This window comes from Arvicanthis niloticus, chromosome 9 (assembly GCF_011762505.2).
Source record: "Arvicanthis niloticus isolate mArvNil1 chromosome 9, mArvNil1.pat.X, whole genome shotgun sequence".
Lineage (NCBI taxonomy): Eukaryota > Metazoa > Chordata > Mammalia > Rodentia > Muridae > Arvicanthis > Arvicanthis niloticus.
The window spans coordinates 56316726-56330804 of record NC_047666.1 but is presented as its reverse complement, the minus strand read 5'-3'; the positions used below and the strand labels follow the sequence as shown (position 1 = coordinate 56330804).

The 14079-nt window shown below is 45.4% G+C and overlaps 1 protein-coding gene across 1 annotated transcript in view; it reads left to right on the top strand.

Annotated features, from left to right (window-relative positions):
* Positions 1 to 4547, top strand: part of Bms1 (BMS1 ribosome biogenesis factor) — a 33712-nt gene extending 29165 nt beyond the window's left edge. The window contains exons 22-23 of the mRNA XM_034512038.2: positions 3440 to 3601; positions 4043 to 4547. Coding sequence (XP_034367929.1) covers positions 3440 to 3601; positions 4043 to 4267 — 387 coding nt within the window. The 3' untranslated portion in view covers positions 4268 to 4547. The remainder of the gene's footprint in view (positions 1 to 3439; positions 3602 to 4042) is intronic.
* The last annotated feature ends 9532 nt before the right edge of the window (positions 4548 to 14079 follow it).

The window sequence follows — 14079 nt, the reverse complement described above, 5'->3', positions numbered from 1 at the left end:
AACATTTAGCCACTTTGAGTTCCTTTAGCTGTCTAAGAGTTTACTTTTGTACTTTAATGAGCTACTGTTACTGCATGTTCGTGGACAAGGCTGCCCTGGGTCCTCTTGCTTGCCCTTTATAGTGAGTTGACCCTGTGTGTCTAGAGTCACTTCTGAGCTCTCCCTTCGATACTGATGATCTGTGTTTCTATTTTCACTCAAATACTAAACTATCTTCATTACAATAGCCTAGTAGCACAAGTTTCTAAAGAATATTTCATTTATTCTTTGGCAATGCATATATATGTATGTGTTTTTCTATTATATAAGTGATATAATACATACATACAATTACATATATGAGCATGTATATATGTATGCATATATGTATATTGTGTATCTTGGTCCCCAGACCACCTCCAACAAATCTCACTCACACCTTCATGTCCTCTTCTTTATTTTAAAGAAGAGCCTATTGAATCCATGTGGGTCTAGGCAATAGTCTATCTGCTACCTTCGGTTAGACCTCCAGAACAATCACTTTTTCTCCCTAAAGGCTGTCAGATGCCAGTAGCTCCTCAGTTAGAGGCTTTCTTATTAAGAAGGTTGCTGACCTTAGGTTTGTTTTTATTAGTTGAGGTGACCATGTGGTTTTTATCTTCTGTTCTGCTAATGCTGTCTGCCACTGTGGTAGTTAGTCAGCTAGACACAATCTCAGACCACCTGGGAAGAGAGTCTCTGTGAAGACTTGTTAGGTCAGGCTGGCCTGAGGGCTTGTCTTGGTTATGCTGATAGAGGCAGCCCACTGTGGGTACCACCATTCCAGGGCACATTCCTGAAGTGTGGAAGAGTAGAAAAAGCCAGCTGAACACTGTATTCCTTTGCTCTCTGCTTTTGACTGGGTAGTCGCTCTTTGAAGTTCCTGCACCTTGTCATCTCCACAGTAATGTTGAGCCAAGTAAACTGTTCCGTAAATGGCTCCTTTCTTATCCCCAAAACAGTCAACAAAACCATCTGCTTGGTTTTCCCCGCATCCTAGGGACAAATCCTACATGTAGTCATAGAAATTCTTTTTAGTTTTGAATTCCATTTCATCTGGTATTTTTGAGAATTGACATCAGTGTACATCATAGCTGTCCTAGGTTTCCATCATACACGTTTTCTTTTCTTGCTATTGTGAAGGGATGTGCAGTAAACATGAAGACAGGCACCTCTGTAGCTTGATGGAGATCTCTCTGAGTGTATGTCCATGAGTAGCTGGGTCATATATATGGAAGACCTTTCTGAGAAAATTCCACACTGGTTTCCATAATGGCTGAACAGTTTAGTCTTCCTCTTTGTAAACATGCTCCGTCATTTGTGGTCATTTGTCATCTTGATAATAACATGTTGAGAGGTAATATGGAATCTCAGAGTAGTTTTAATTTGCATTTCTCCGATGATTAAGGATGTTGAGCAGTTTTAAAAATAATTTATTAGCCATTATACTCTTTTAGGAAGTATGTATTCAGTTTTTCATGTGGGAGGGGTTGTTTCTTTCTTTTTTCTTTCTTTTTTTTTTTTTTTTTTTGGTCATTTGTCAGATGTATAGCTGGCAAAGATTTTCTTCCATGGTAGCCTATCTTTTCACTTGGCTAACAGTTTTCGTGAGGTGCATGTGTATGTTAACAGTTGTGTTGGCACTCAGTTACACTTATATCATTTGCCTTGTAACAGTTTTTTTTCTTAAACATTATTTTATTATTTTAATAAGAATGATGTTTTCCTTACCATCTGTGTGTCTGGTGCCTGCAGAGGCCAGAAGAGGGCATCAGCTATCCTGGAATTGGAGTTATGGATGCTTGTAGTGTTGGGAACTGAACCTGGATCTTTGGGAAGAGCAGCAAATGCTCTCATCACTTAACCATCTCGCCAGCCCCTTTTGTAACGCTTTTGACTTATCTGCTTTCTCTGGTGTAAGCAGATGAAAGATAATATGGGAGCTGGAGACAGCTGTTAGAGATGCAGCAATTAGTACAGTTGGAATGGCTCAGGTGTTGGCTTCAATAATCAGGTCTTTGAGTGGACTCCTGTAAGAAATGGTATTCAATAGAGTGAGGCTATCAGTAATCCGGGAGGGTGAGGTAAAGGGGACAGTTTTTATTGTCCCCTATTTTTCAGATATCTTGTTCGTTGAATAGGTTGTGCTAGTAGATCAGAGCGTGTAAAGAGTACACGCATGAAGATGGCTTCTTTAGTCCCGGGTTACTGTGGCATTAGATGTCTTCTACCCCTCACCTCTCACGTAGGCTTATTTAGGTGGACTTAACTCCAGACTCTCTCTGCTAGGCAGCATGGAATATGATCTGATTTTTAAAAAACTCACTTAGCTAAGTTCGTGTGCATTAGTAAAAAGTTATTCCTGCCATTTTGATAATTGCCTTTTAATTTCCCCCCTTTAAAAAAAAATCCACGTTTCTTTCCTTTTCTGGGTACCTGGAATGTTCTAAAGTCAGACAGGTACAGAGTATAGAGTATATCCAGGTTTCACATGTTCTCGGTTTTGGAGTGGTGTACTAACAGTGTGCCCTGAAGTTACCAGCAGGGTCCGTTATTGACTTAACTCACTGCTGTCACCAAATGCTTGAGAAGAACCAGCTTAGGGAGGAAGGCTTGGGTTTTGCTCACAGTTTAAGGAGAGATGGAGTCCATCATGGTAGCTGGTCACATTGCAGATATATTCGGGGGAAGCAGAGGGATGGAAAGTGGGACCAGGCTGCCAACCTTTAAGAGCTCTCTGCAGGGACCTGCCTGTCTTCTTCAGTAAGGCTCTGCCTCCTTTTTGGAGAAGTGGTTTTCTTCTGAGTTCTTTTAACCAAAATTTTGAAAAGACACTGGGTGGTGTCTTTTGAGAGAAAATAGAAGCACAAGAGAGTTGTTCTCCACATACTTGGTTCTGACCTCTAGCTTGTCTCCTGCTGAACTGCTGTTTATCAGTAGTTTCTGGAGTGGTTAAATATCTAGGTAATACTATTTCACTTGAACGTAGAATTCAGTGTATAGAGTGTGCCTTATGTGCTGATTAAATCTTACTCTGCCTTCTTCCTATCAGAAACAGAGCTAACCTGTGGCTGCTGAGGAAGAGCATTCATACTGATAGAATGAAAAGCTAGTTTGTCCTTGTTCCCCTAGAAGTGAACCACCCCAGGTTCCCAAAGATAGGCCAAGTTCTCTGCCGAGATGAACTTTGAATCTGTTCTTATGTTCTGTTGGAGACCCATAGCTTCACTGTTTCAAGTAGGCTCAATTCATTTTTCAGAAGACTTGTAAATGTAATGTGTGACATTGGATGGTCTAGACAGTAGATAGTAGTGTGACAGAGTTTGTAGAAAACAATCTGTGAGAAGGTTTTTTATAGTTTTAAGTGCATATAGGTTATACTTTAAATATGTCATAATCTGTTTTATTTTTTCCTTTTCAGCCAATCCTGAGACAAAAGAAACATTTTAATACACTGCACATTCCCAAAGCCTTGCAGAAGGCTCTGCCATTTAAGAACAAACCCAAGACCCAAGCAAAGGCAGGCAAAGTGCCAAGAGACAGGCAGAGACCGGCGGTCATACGTGAACCTCATGAGAGGAAGGTACTGTCCACAGAGACTTTGCACTTAGTTATAGAGATAGTGATCTCAGCAACATACTTGTCATTTCTACCGTCTTCTGTGTCTTCCTGGAAAAGCTTAAGGACCAGGCTTACACAGGGTACTTGAACTGGGAAGTTGGGGGAAGAACCAGAGGCTGTATGGCATCCTTAGTCATATTTCACCTATATTTGAGTAGGGAGTAACAACCCCTGTCTAGTGGAACCACTTAGCTAGTTATGTATGGTTCCATACAAAATAAATGTAGGTGGTTTTCTCATAAAGGCAAATGCGTAAATACCCACATGCAAATTGTGATGAATTTTCACTAAATTAATTCCCACTTGAGATTGAATCTGATACCATCAAGCCAGTATAGTGAAGTCCTGACTAGGTGACAGGCGGGCTCAGACTGGCTTGTGCTCACCATTTTTGTCTTGTCAGGTCTTGGCTCTCCTAGATGCTCTGAGCACAATACATAGTCAGAAAATGAAAAAGGCCAAAGAGCAGAGACGCCTGCACAACAAGGAGCATGTGAAGATGAAGCAGAAGGAGGAAGAGGAGAAGCTGAGGCGGCAGAAGGACCTGAGGAAGAAGCTCTTCCGGATCCAGGGTCAGAAGGAAAAACGAAGTCAGAAGTCTAGTCTGAGAGGAGCTGAGGACACCTGAAGTATCTCCAGAATGGAAGGTGTCTTCCAGAGCTGCAGCTGTGATGGCTTCAGTGCCTGTGACAAGTCATGATGAGAGCCTGTGGAGACTCTGGGATGTGTGGTCCAGCCGTGCCTGGAGGAACTATAAAAAGACTGCTGGTGGCATCCACGCTCATTCACAGCATCCAGTGAGACGGGGTTCACGGCTGGGAAGCTTGGGTCTTTGTGAATTAGCTCATTGCTTCTTCCTGTCTTGGTTTATTTTGTGCTATAAAAATATTAAACTATTTTCCCATTAATTTTGGCCTAGTGATTTATTTGGGGATGAATACATGACAGTTTGCTTATAAATAACTGCTAACTTTTATTTTTATGAGATTCCCAGGAGGAAAAATATTAAATGAAGCTTTTGGATTGTATTGGTATTGACTAAGTAGAGAGGCCAAGGTGGCAAAAGTTAGACTTGGGTACATGGGACTACCCAATCAGTTTGAAACCCAGATGATAGCACCAAGAGCCCCAGTATGACAGAGATGGAACTGTAGGTTGTTGGCCTTGGTTGTTTTGGTCTTCCCTTGACCTAATCTTTCTATGCAGTCTTCCATTCTGGAGCTGGAAAATCTACTCTGTGTCATCTCACTGACTCAATAAGCCCGAGCTTGTCCCTAGTACAAGGAGTTAATTATTCAGTCTATTCATTAGCATGGTTTAAGGTGAGCGTGCCTTCCTCAGGGGTGGTCCTGGTCCAGGAGATTGATCTGATGCTATTGGAATGTTAGGTTTCCATCCAGGGAGATTTATAGTGTTGGTCATGGTATCTTATCCTAATATGTGACATTGGTAAGAAGCCTACCAAATTATTACTCCATCAAAGAAGATTTTTTAATGCAAGTTCTGTTGAACAAGTGAAAATCCAACCTAATATTAAAACCAGAGTTCCCAAACCAGAGCAAATTTATACTCTGAGAATACTTCAAAGGAGGGATTTCAGTCTGTCCCTTGTATGGTATGGTAAATAATTTGAGACTGGGTAACATAAATACTGGAAGTATCCTCTGGATAAGCAGACAGCGATTCTAAGCACATTTGGTCTGAAGAAAGCTTGCCCTTGGCTTAACAGATGACATCACTTGTTGCACCCTCCCATTCTAAAGGAGGAAAGCACGCTCGAGGCCTCCATAACTTCATCACTCAGAGTACTGCCCATGTAATTACAAGGAGGGTAGGGTCTGTCTATCTATCTATCTATCTATCTATCTATCTATCTATCTATCTATCTATCTATCTATCTATCTAATCTAATCTCTCTCCCTTAGAATGTACGAATTCTAAGGGAGTACCAATATTCAGATCATAGAAAGCAAATTCCCAGAGGGGCCTATGGCCTTTTATCAGGAACAGTGTACCCTGGAAAAAGAAACATGTTTTGTGAACTACTGTACACTCACTTCTGAACTAGCACTCATTCAAAAAAGACCCACAATGTCACTGTAGCCTTCCAGTCAAAGTCAGGGTTCACAAAGGTTAAGTAATCAATGGACTTGAGTTTAGATTCGGCTCTCAGCGAGGAAGCCTGTGTGCTGGTTATTTTCCTAGATCCAGACGTGAAATTAGAATAGACAACTGGGAACCCGCAGAATTCCACGTCGGCTTGTGTTGTTTTTCTTCTTGTAACAGCTCTGACATGAAGCAGCTTGAAGGATTCCACTCATGGCTGGAGGGTATGGTCCATCACCACAGGGAAGATGGTGGCAGAGCTTAGGACAAGGAATTAAATTCTTTATTTCCCTACCTTCTAAGACATCCATGCAAGTATATAACACTCCACACACACACTAGGACTTTTACACAATGGCTGCTACATTCTCAGGTTAAATAGAGGGCCCCTTCCCCCTTTGTTTCTGTGTACCTATTCTTAGACTGGCCACTTGAATATGAGGTCAAATTCCAATGAGGAAAAGACAGTTACCACCTGTCTTAGAGTTTGTTGTTTTGAAGAGACACCATGACCATGGCAACTCTCATAAAGGAAAACATTTAATTGGGGCTGGCCTATAGTTTTAGAGGTTTAGTCCATTAACATCATGGAAGGAAACATGGCAGTGTGTAGTCAGATGTGCTGGAGAAGGAGCAGAAAATTCTACATCTGGGACCACAGGCAGCAGGAAAGAACTGTCGAACTGGACATGACGAGCATCTGAGGCCTCAAAGCCCACGCCCCCCAGTAACACACTCCCGCAGTAAGGCCACACCTACTCCAACAAGGTCACATCTCCCAAATATCGACACTCCTTATGGACCCATAGGCATCATTTTACTCAAGCCACCACAGCACCTTTCTTAGAATAAACTAAGTGTACTTCCGGTTTCTGTGCTGGCTCTCCAGAGCACGCTTTCTTGGTCAAGAGTGAAGTTTGCCTTGTCCAGACATAAGTTGGACTAGTGGACCACTTTCTCTACGACCCTGAACCTGTTTCTACCTCCACCCACAGACACAGCTACCAAGCCACAGCTGCAGTCTCCCTTGCCTACGTCATCTCTAACTCCTTGTCTATGGGTGTCTGGAGTGAACTGGAGCGGGCTGAAGATATTTTTTAGAAACTATTCTCACTAACATTTAATTGTTCTGATTGAATGCATTGTAAGAATATACAAAAAGGCTGAATGCCTTGATGTGATGGGGAAGGGGCAGAGCTTCTATGTCAGCCAGAGTCTGCAAAGACCCAGACTGGCTTTTTCTGCCCCAGTCCTGTCCTTGTCCGATCAAAGCCATCAGATGCCATGCTAATTACCTTCCTCAATGTATCGTATCAATGTCTCCAGAACTCAATCTAAGCTCTTACCATCTTCCAGGAGCACCTGGACAGCTGCCCCTCCTTCCTCTATACCCCTGGCCCTGTCTCTTTGTTCTATGCTGCACTTGCCCAGGAACAGTTTAAGATTCACCCCTACTTGGGAATTCTGTGCCCCAGACATGGCTCCTGAGTCTGTGCATCCCCAGGGGTACTAATTCCATCTCTTCTAACATTATTTACATCTGTTAGCTGAAAGATCACAAGACCGGAAGGCTGACTTATGTAGAATGCTTTCTGAGGCTCTTCTGCAGTGACTGAGAGCCAAGCTGGTGGCTGTTCCCTTGGGTTGTCTTTCTAGGCCCAGAGCTGGCCCAGGGCTCTCTATGCAGACCATGCAGGGCAGCGGATGCTAGGCATGCACACAGAGGAGCCTCGGTTTCCCGATCTATATGATAAGCAGAACCAGGGATATGCTGTGGCTCTGAGGTCTGCCTTTGGGACCGGAAGCAGCATCGATTCCCCGAGTGAGCCACTGTACCTCCACCGGGTGAGGGTGCGAGGGAAGAAGTGAAGTGTGTGTACAGCTGCATGTGAGCACCTGCAAGCATGCGCATCAAGATGCACTCAGGGAGCGTACACATTGTATGCGTACAGCTGTAAACACACACGCGGTCACACTTTGTTAGTACATTCAGAGGACTTTCTTTCCCTCTAGGAAATTCCTAGGGAATTAAGGGATGTGAGTCCCTTTCCCCCGCACCTCCGTGTGAGATTATCAGCAGCTGCAGTGGCCAGAGAGAGGCTGCATGACGCTTTGTGGCACAGTCTAAGGAACCCCCATCAAGGGGCTCTTCACTGGGAGTTACAGCAGCGACCACGAGATGGCGCCATAGGGCAAGCGCTGCAAGAGGAAGGCCAGCCTAATGGGGGCTTCAGCGCCAGACGCCCCCTCAAACTGAAGGCTGATGGTTGCGGCCAGCCCCGGATGCTGACCCAGGCATACAATGAGCACTGACCACAAGAATAGTCGCTAGACAGAACACTTATTTTGTACTTATACTCCCAGGGCTGTCGGCAAGAACGTGAGTTCACTCGTTTTATCTGGAACTTTGCATGTTTGTTTGTTGTTTAAGAAAGAAAAAAAATGTATCATTTAAAACATTTCAGTGTTGAGGTGAAAGTACAAAAGAGTTTAATTTTGCCAATCAGTAGCTATGTGACTTTGGATATATCTTTGGAAAAAAAAAGTGTGTGTGTGTGTGTGTGTGTGTGTGTGTGTGTGTGTGTGTGTTTATGTGATACAATCAATTTTTAGAATACATGTGGATGAGGATGCATGGGTGTGATGTGCACCCACACCTATGGGAATGCGTTTGTGTATCTCTGCACATGTGTGCATCTGAGCGTGACTGTCCTGGTTAGTTATACCAACTTTACATAAGCTAGAGTCATTTGGGAAGAGGGACACTCAATTGAGAAAATGCCCCCATAAGATCTGCCTATAAACAAGACTGTGGGCATTTTCTTGATTAACAGTTGATATGGGTTGGCTGAGCTCACAGGGGGCAGCTCTGCTTCTGAGGTTGGTCCTGTGTGACTTAAGAATGCAGACTGAAAAAGCCAGGAGGAGGAAGCTGGTAAGCAGTGTCTCTCCATGGCTTCGGCTTCAGCTTCAGCTCCTGCTTCCATGTTCCTGCCCTGCTTCAGCTCCTTCCCTGGCTTCTGTGATGAACTCAGAGGTGGAAGTGTGAGCAAAATCAACACTTTCTTCCCCAAGTTGCTTTTGGTCATGGAGTTTCACCACAGCAATAGAATTCTCTAAGTTGTGTGTTTGCAGTGTAGGTTAATGCTGTAAGGGAGGGAAAAAGAGAGGGAGGAAGGCAGGGAGGGAGGAAGGGAAGGTTGAAGAGTTGAGAAGAAATACGCTGAAGTTGATAGAAAACATACATTTGTTGCCAAGGCCAGAAACCACTGCCTAGATAAATCTTAAGAGTCATTTTTGTTGGTGTAAGGTGGGAAAATCCATTTATAGTAAGAAGAGAGGGCTATCTGCTGGGGGCTGGACATGCCACCCAGTTTCATCCCATGCTTTGGGGGACAGAGAGGAAAGCACAGCTAAAATGAAGAAAGTGGACAAAACAGGAACCAGAGGCACAGACAAAGGCTTAGGCACAGAGAGGGCAGCTGGGTATCTGGATGGAGGTACCTCCTTTGGGAAGAGGCCATTGCAGGATTTTGCCCTGGAATGAGGGCAGGATGGATGGGGACAGGTCAGACACATGGCCATGATCTGACCCAAGGCATCCTTCAGACAGAAAACACTGGTGTTCAGCAACCACTGAAGAGAATAAAGTCACTTCTCTGTGCTATGCCTTAAAAGAAACTCCAGGGGGATTAAAATTTTAAGCAAGATAAATAAATACATACATAAATAATGATCATAGCTCAGCGGTACAGCACTTGCTTGGCCTATGTCAGGCCCTGGATTCAATCCTTACTGCATTTTTTTTAAGGTAGTTAATTTGGATCAGTCACAAGAAGCTGAGGAAGGGAAGTGTACACAGAAGGTCACCCTGCTGCTGACTTAGGGTCTGAGGACCCAGGAGAACATGCTGGGCTGGGGGAGGGCATCCTAATCCCTGTCCCAGGGAAGCTGAGGTGAGTTCCTGAACCAGGAAAGGAAATGCTTAGGTGAGACAGCACCTGGAACCCAGCCCCCGACACAGAGTCACTCACCACATTGGTTTATTTCACCACAAGGGAAATATGCCCAGACTTTCAAGGCAACAAGGAGCTGTCATCTGGTGAAGGATTCCAGAGATCCCAGGAGGCAGAAAAACCCAGTGGAGCATGGCATGAAACAGCAGAGATAAAGCTCAGGCCCAGCTGAGGAAGTCTGCCAGGGGGCCCACAGCAAGCTGAACTCACGAGCAGTAGAGAGTAACTGATCTGCTGTACCTGCATTCATCCCTGTATCGGAACCTAGGAATATATAGGTTCCTGGGAACTTGCAGGAAAAATAAAAGTGTTCTTAGAGAAGAAACTTAGAAACATTGGCACAGGATGTACCTTGGGTTTATCACGTGGACTTTTGTGGATTGAGTGAATAGCAACTGTGTCTCATATATTCAGGGACCACAAAGGGAAATGTAGATTGGAGAGGCCTCTCTGTGCTAAGAAAGCTTAGGCAGCTCCCATCATCTGTTGCAGCTTCTTCCTTCCCTCCTTCCTTCTTTCCTTCCTCTCTCTCTCTCTCTCTCTCTCTCTCTCTCTCTGTCTTTCTCTCTCTCTCTTTCTTATAGCAGGCGAGATATGATCTACTTGCCCTTTGTTTTGAGCTCCAGTGCATCCCTCTTGTGTCACAGATAAAGGAACTGAGGCAGAGAGAAGCTAAGTGGACCCCCCACCCCATGGTTCTCACAGCCTTTCTTCTGTTGGGTGGGGATGCAGATGGATTGAGACTTAGACAAGACTCTAGATCAGCGGTTCTCAACCTTCCTAATGCGGCGGCGACCCTTTAAATACAGTTCCCATGTTGTGGTGACCCCCAACCATAAAATGATTTCATTGCTACTTCATATCTGTGATTTTGCTACTGCTATGAATTGTAATGTAAATATCCAATATGTGGGATATCTGATATGTGGCTCCTATGGGGGTTACGACCCACAGGTTGAGAACCCCTGTCCTAGAGGGTGTTCTTTCTAAATATGGTGACTATGACTGTGCAGAGGCTGCTGTGGGTAGACCCAGATTCTGCCATCTGCAGCTATGTGACTTCCTGACCTGGACAGAAGGACCTATGACATGATCACTGGGGATCTGGCTTATCAGGTCTCTTCATAAGCCCTCTGGGAATGGAAGGTCCTGAGTCATCAAACCAGCGCTGCCTCCTGGCTTGTACGTCCCTTCAGCTCGGGTGAGGCAGTAAGACTTCTGATTTTCTGCCTTGGGTCCCTGGACAGATTGTCCCTCCTGCTGCATCTGGGCCTGGTGGCCCCGGTTCTGCCATGTGTGAGCAGCAGCCTTTCCAGAAGCCACCGTCTCCAGGGCGATTTGATTAGGTCCTGGTGGTGTGACCTTGTTAATGCAATCAGGAAGTTTTCTCAAGACTTCAGCTGCCTTGCTGGCAGCCTGGCCGGCTCCCAGGGCGTGCATGCTTCTCCATGCTCACAGCTTTTCTCTAGACAGGAAGGGCTCAGTGCCTCCAGGGACCAGCTGGATACAAGCCTGGAAGAGTCCAGGTTGCCTCCACCAGCCGTGCTTGTCCATCCACCTCTCTTCTTTGGCTCTGGTTTTATTCGGAATGATTTGAGTTTCCATTAGTTTAGGAAAGAACACTGAACAACAAGAATCAGTACTTTGGAGAATTCTCCAGAAAATGGTCCTTTTCTATTAAGGTTAGGTCCTTAATGGAACATTTTAAGAGAAGAAACTTGGGAAGAGTCCAGAAAATCTCTCCATTAGGGTAATGAGTTGTAATCAGACTCTGAGGGTTGTGTTAATTCCTAGGATTTCTTCCTAAGACTGTCCAGGGCATCCTGGATAGGCATCTAAAGCAGGTGGGAGCTGATGGAGGAGGCAGGAGCATTCCAGGGGATAAATGAAGGGCACCTGCTTCTCAGGTTTCCTGACCCATGACCCAGTCAGCTCCAAACTGACGCTGGAAATGACAGCTTCATTTGCAGCAACAGGCAGAGGGACAGATGGACAGAGAGTACAGCAGGGCAAAGGGATGGCGCTGCCAGCTGCCAGGGAGTGAGTCTAAGTTTTCCCAGCAAGGATGATGGAAGTTGGACCATAAAGGGCAGAAGCATCCTTCAGGCTGGGCATGAGAGGGCAGAACAGAGAGGCATTGGTGGTACCGTAGAACACACAGCCCTCTTGGAGACAGAAGACCTTCCTTCATCTACATCCTAGTGGCTAGTGTGGTTATGATATCATCTGGTCAGTGTTCCTCTCTCTAGTGGGGCTGGTCAGTAAAGTCTGACTTCTTTATCCCTGTACCAATTGGATATTTCCCTCTGGGTTCCTATGAGCACAGCAGAGACAAAGGGGTTGCCCATTGATGCCTCCGGGTCCCTGCAGGCCTTCTTGGGACCTGTGCCCACTGACTTCAGCAGAATTTCATCTCATGGTCCTAAACTCTGATTGGCTACTGCTCACACAATGGACAACCTGGTGGAGGACTTTGAAAACCCCAAAGCACTTAGAGAGAAAGAACAGGATACTCACTTTCCCAGGGTTAAGATGGAACCCAGGCAATTAAATAACCACCTCTGTGCCTTTCATATCCAGATTCTTACCTACCACTGGGCCCCTAGGTTGATCTTGTCTCTTAAGTTCAGTCACCCCTGGGAAACTGGAGGATAATTTAGCTCCAGGAGTCAGTTACCCGCCGTAGGTGACCTGTCCCAGATGATTTGTCCCAGGAGACACAGAAAGCATGGATCCTGCCCGTGTAGCTATGCTATAGGGAGAAAGGGGTGTTGGTGAAAGACAGAGTGGTCACCTTTGAGGTCTGTATTCCAGTCATGCCTCTGGCTGATGACTCACAAGGGAGTGTTCAAGACTGGTGACTCTCCTCCTTCTTGTCACCTGCCAGTTGTGTCTCAGTGCAGAACCGGGACTTTTGAGCAGGCAGCAGACATCACCACCTGCTCTTAGCTAGGGAAGGGGAGCTGCTAACTGTTAGTTTCTTGCCACATTCCTTCCTCCTGTCTGTGTCCCACCACAGGATGAAAGCTAACTCTAGGCTGGGCAGCCAACAGTGGAGACTGTGACTGAAACTCAAGCTTGAGTTAGCTACTAAGTGATAAAATGTGTCAGGGAACCGAGTCACATAAAGAATGTATCTTCAGGGTCTTTCGAAGAGCCAACCATGCACACGCCTTGGTAGGGCTAACGTCAGCTTTTGCAACAAATAATGATGACTCTGGTTGTGGATTTTCTTTGGCCTCCAGGAAATCCAGCATCATTTCAGGCTGACACCAGATTTGCTTCATTTGGCTGTTGCTCTGTTAGAGCCCCTGCTTTCTCTTGGCTTTTCACTGAAGGGGACTTTGGTTCAGATTTTGTACATCATGATTGGCAATTGCAGGCCGTCCTTTTTGGAAGGAGGTTGGACATAAAGAAGGAGTAAACATGGCTGTTGAGATGTCTCAGTGGTCATATCCCTTAGCACCAAGCCTGGTCATCGGACCTCTGGCATTCGCATAGGAGTGAATAAGGACACTTCTCTTAGGTGTCCTTTGACTTTTGTGTGTGTACCATGGCATATGCATGCACATCCGTGTGCACGTGGGCACACACACACAGACAAACCAATATAAAAAAAGCAGAAAATAGATTTTAACACTCTGAGGAAGCAATGGTAGGTGGTGTTGTTTCTGAAGAGGTCTGGGTCATGGTAATTCTGAATGAAGAGGGGCAACCATGTTTCTCATGCACAGGTGACCAGGGAGCCATGTCAAGAAGGGCATACTCACAATGTCATCTTGCTACCCACTATTCAGAATGGGAGGCCACCTTTGGTACTGTCAGGCCAGGATGGGATTGGTCTTTGGGGAAAGCCCCAGGCACCTGTGGCAGTATCTGGCTGTTTCACTGTGCTTAGTTCTCATATAGACACAGAGCTTGGGACACCAGGATCATGAAGTGCTGAGGTCAGCAGCTTGTGCCTCCTGGTCGAACCAAATGACCGTCTCAACCATGGATGGAAGGAGCAGGAGAACTTTTGTCCAGCAGGGGGCGTTGCGCAGCTGCAGAATCCACAAAGGGATGGCACAGCCAGAAGACTTCGGCCATCAATGAAGACCCCCTTGGCTCCCTAAAACGTCTCCCCTACAGTGTCCTTCACCCTCTGTGCTGTCCCTATTGGCTTATTTGCCTCTGTCACAGTCCCTCTGACATTGTACCTGTCCTGTCATCTATACCAATCTCCTGCCAGCCATTGCAGGTAGTCATTTCGTTCCTACCACATAGCAGTATCTGCTGAGTGTCCCAGATGTCCTAAGCAGGAGTCTGGCAGGTGTAG